The sequence below is a fragment of the Oryzias latipes genome, chromosome 5 (assembly GCF_002234675.1).
Source record: "Oryzias latipes chromosome 5, ASM223467v1".
Lineage (NCBI taxonomy): Eukaryota > Metazoa > Chordata > Actinopteri > Beloniformes > Adrianichthyidae > Oryzias > Oryzias latipes.
The window spans coordinates 8,850,737-8,855,186 of NC_019863.2; the positions used below are offsets into that span (position 1 = coordinate 8,850,737).

The 4,450-nt window shown below is 35.2% G+C and overlaps 1 protein-coding gene across 1 annotated transcript; it reads right to left on the reverse strand.

The window, feature by feature from the left end:
* Window positions 1-465: 465 nt before the first annotated feature.
* Window positions 466-3,929, reverse strand: mrps16 (mitochondrial ribosomal protein S16). Its single transcript, XM_023954870.1, has 4 exons — window positions 3,752-3,929; window positions 3,567-3,598; window positions 1,824-2,090; window positions 466-1,074 (listed from the first exon to the last, which is right to left on the reverse strand). The coding sequence occupies exons 2-4, from the start codon at window positions 3,577-3,579 to the stop codon at window positions 938-940; spliced, it is 417 nt and encodes a 138-aa protein (XP_023810638.1). The 5' UTR covers window positions 3,580-3,598; window positions 3,752-3,929; the 3' UTR covers window positions 466-937.
* Between the last annotated feature and the right edge of the window lie 521 nt (window positions 3,930-4,450).

The window sequence follows — 4,450 nt, forward strand, 5'->3', positions numbered from 1 at the left end:
TTCCCAACATTTTGCTCTGTAATGTTCATGGTTAAAGTAAATAGGAAGAACAGACTGACGATATCGTGACGAGCAAGAAAAATTTAGAAAGATCATAAGATTTTTTTTTAATTGAATGCAATACACTTCCATAGCAACACCATCATTACCAGTTTAATAATCTCCAAAATATTGAAAGTTCATGACTTTTCCAAAACTTTGCAGATTTTGTTTTTCACAAACTTTTTAAGGACCTAGAAATTGTTTTTTCAATTTCCAAAACCTTTCGAGGTTTTTCATGACCATACGATGGTATATTTCATAAGGAAAAAAAAAGTCAATTATAGTTAAAAAAAAAACTTTTTCTATAGAAGACTAATGTATTTTAATATTGTTTTAAGTGTTGCTAACTGTGCATCATGTTGGCCATCAAACCTATGGCGTAACCCCAATCTTGCTTTAAGAACTAATAAATATTGAGTAGCCTTTTTTTAGATAGTTTCTTTTTATTAAATGACTTGCATCCAGGCATGTCTCCAGTTTACAAAGGTCCCGTTCCTTACAGAACCACATACAACCACTTCTTTGTGTTTTAAATGAAACCTTTTATTTGTAAGAATGAAAGACAGGAAAAAAAATGAACAAAAATCTGTGAGTTCATCATTTATGCAGACCTATGACTGAAGTGTTTGAACTGAAGGAGTTTCTTTTAAACAAAACTGGTCAATTTTTTTAAAACAAATTATTGATGTTTTCTGATATTTTACAAAGAACTTAAAGAATAACCAGAAGCATTTGTACTTTTAACGCCTCAACATATTTGGTGGCTCTTTTAGCCAACTTGTGGTTAAAAGGCTACAATAAAAAAGACTGAAGTCTTATCAGCATAAAGAAACTGTAGAAGCTGTTTTGTCTCTAAGCATCAGCAGCATCTCTTCATAGTCCTCAGCTTCACCTGTCAGACTTCAGCGGGCTTCTCTGTCTGCCTCTCAGCCTCTGCTCCTGCTCCTGCAGCTTCACTCAGCTCTGCCTGGGCTCTTCGCCGCTCGGCCTCCGTGATCGTCATGGGGTGCAGCGGAAAAAAGCCGGCCAATCCTGAACACCGGAACAAAAAAAAAAACAGTTCACATGTCATCCTATATTGAAAATATGAATTATCTGTTGCCATTAAAGGCTCATGTGTAACAAATCTGAATCTGAAACAAAAATACTTTATTTTTAAAAGCTTTCAAATAAAAACCCAATTTTCAACCAAACTAAATTGGGAGCTGCAATAATAGCAAACGGTAATATCTAAGTCAAAAATAGCATTTATACGAAAATGATACTTTCTGGCGTCGATTTCATTCATCAATAACTTGCACTATGAGATATTCTAAAGAAAAAACTAAACACGACTTCATTGTGTCTTTTTAGATCCCTCAAACCAGAAGAAATGGAATGGAAAGAGGAAATACATAACACATTTAGTTTATTGTATAGCAAAGGAAAGAAAACTAAGTTTAAAAGTCTTTATTTCACATGACTAATTTTTATTTGAGAAATGTATACATTCACTTCTTTCCACTCCCTTCTAAGTAACTAATCAAACTATTTGACAATACACTGATTGTGCCATGTGTGTACTGTATGTATAAGTGCAAACATATCTATTTATGATTAGGAGCCATTTAAATGTATAATGTTTTACTTACTTTCTAAGAAAATGTATTAATTAACATCTTTTGATATATCTGTGTTTTTTTGTTATTTATTGTCATTCTCCTTGTTTTCTGAAGAACCTGCATTGGTGAGAAATATCAAAGTTCTCTGACAATTAGCTATGTGGCATTTTTAAAACACACCCAAAAGTTTGGCCACTGGTTTTGTTGGATGTGCTCCACAACCAATCCAGTACTTGATCCGGTCGAAGTTGAAGCTGACAAGCTTCTCGTTGTAGATGTTGGGTAGGGGGTCGTAGGTACCCAGCTGCTCTAAGTATTTGTTGTCTCTAGCTCGTTTGTTGTAAGCGGCTACGATGCGATAAAAAGGTCTGTTAGCTTGTTTATGTCCTGCAAGGGCCAGTCGGATGACAACGTAACCCCCGTGATATTTCTTGAGGAGAAGCGATGCTGCAAAAAGAAATGAACAGAATTAGCAGAGTTAGAAAAAAATTCGATTCTATGGTTCTCATCTCATGGTCTCACTTTTATCCAACAGTAAGAGGATGAACACAAAGAACATAAAACAAACATTTTCATGGCAGCTAAAAGGACAGATTGATTATGACAAACATTCACACAAACATCTTTTGTTTGATGGCAGCTTTACAGAAATGAACCGCAGTCATTTGAATTATTTGTATGTTTGGTAAGAGGAAAATTCCCAGGCAGAGGTATATCAGGACTAAGACTAGGAACAAAGCTTTAGAGTCCGGCGACGGTGTGCTCTACACTATTGCAACTGCAGCTTTGCATTGCTTTCAGTGATTGGCTCAGATGCAGCCTTTCAAGCATGGAAACCCATCTATAAAACTCCCTAAACACTGTTCTTGAGCTAACATTTAGAAACTAAGAGTTTGGAGCTCTGTCGTCATGGACGGTATGCAAAATTGGCAACCTTATGACCTTAAAAACTCCCTTTGATGAAAATCGTGGTTTTTTTTACGTTCTTGTGGGGTTTCTCTGTTGATATCAGACATACATAAGCAAAATTAAGTTTAAAATTACGTTTCAGAGTATTTATTTCTTCAAATCATAATGAATCAGAAACAGATGAAAAAATGCAGATGGAAAAAAGTTGTAATTGTCATGTAAAAATACAATGGGTGGGCCACAAGGTCCCTGCGCCGCTCCATTTTTATGCATCCACTCGCAGACAAATAGATCCATCAACGTCTTCTTCATCCAGGCTGGCTTTTGGCTCAAGACTGTACAGCTGGATGGCTCAGATTCTGCTCGCCATTTTTGTTTCACCAAAATGATAAGAAGGGTAAGGGGAAGCGGTGTTGCTCTGTGCAAATGAGCACGCTCACAACTCAAAGGTCACTTTCTAATTAACTACTGCTGCTTGGCAGAAATTGTGCCCAGAAAACAATTGTTTTTTTTAATGTATTTATTTATTTATTTTGCCTATAAACGGCAAAATCATGACCGCACGACCACTGAGAAGCCTTTTAAAATAGATGAAACGATTGGAGTGGGACTTTAACATCCAACGCTAATCGGCATAATTGGCATAGTTTCCATCCCCTGCCACTTTGTTTTTAAAGGACTGACAGCTGAACCTAGAATATTCTGTGTCATAATGGATATTTCATCAATAGACTTTTTGCACAGGTGACATCCAATCACAGCACCACACTGGAAATTAATTTATAATTATATACATGGTGAGTGAATATTTTAGCAAACAGTTTTATATATATATATATATATATATATATATATATATATATATATATATATATATATACGCATATGATGTTCCCATGACATTTAAACCTCAACAGCAAATTTGTTTCCAAGAATTGTAATATTATTGCAAATTAAACTAGCCTTTCCAAATCCTCATTACATCAAGATGTAAGTACGGCAAACAATACTCACATAAATGCACCATGGTGTCTGCCGAAGGTCCCCTGCAAAATACAAATAATTATATATTAAATCAGTACTTGTAGAACAAAAATCGCGGCAGCGAATCCAACGCTTCTGTTACTTAGACATAACGTCAGTGGCTAACCAACGACGGCTAACCTTTAGAATACAATAGGACCCGCGTTAAATTTTACCTTCAAGGACGTGAAGCAATGTAGGAGAAAAAATTGCAGATGTCGCCTGAGGTCTGATGGTGCCTTGGTATATGCGACACTAAAAAAAAAAGAACATGTTTTCTCGTGATTTGTTTTAGCAGAAGATGTAATGTGACATTTGTCAGGGCGCTGCCATGTTTAAACAGGAAGTGACGTATTACGTTGTTAATGTTTCACTTGGACGCTAGATGGCGGAGTTGCATCACTGTCTCCCATAAAAACGTTGCACCAATGCTCCGAGCTGAAAAGTCTCCTGAAACGTCTTAAACTGTAAAAATGAGCATGTGCCCATAATGTTAGTGACATTCTTAAGCGTATGAGTAGATTTAGAAAAAAAAAATGTACAGGTCAGATTAAATACATATAGAGACATTAGGGGATATGGTATTTGTCAAATATTTTATCACTGACTTATGTAAGTAAACATACAAAGAAATTATAAAAGTGTGATATTAGCATTGACATAAGAAAAAAATTAATTTCCCCTAGCTTCTTGAAGCATTGTTATTATTTTGGATTAGCACAGGGTTGAATTAACCCTTTCATTGATCATTGGTTGTATTTGAAAAGGTTTTATATTATGTTCTGACAAAATGCTGTTCGATAATATTTATTTAACTTATTCTTCATTTTTAATTATTTTTTCTCCGTTTCTGTGTCTAAAAATAGGTTTAAAAA

Bases quoted from the DNA above. Each gene is read 5' to 3' on its own strand.
- mrps16 (XM_023954870.1), bottom strand. The intron at 1,075-1,823 runs GTGTGTTTTAAA...TCCGGTGTTCAG, and splicing joins ACCAGTGGCCAAACTTTTGG to GATTGGCCGGCTTTTTTCCG.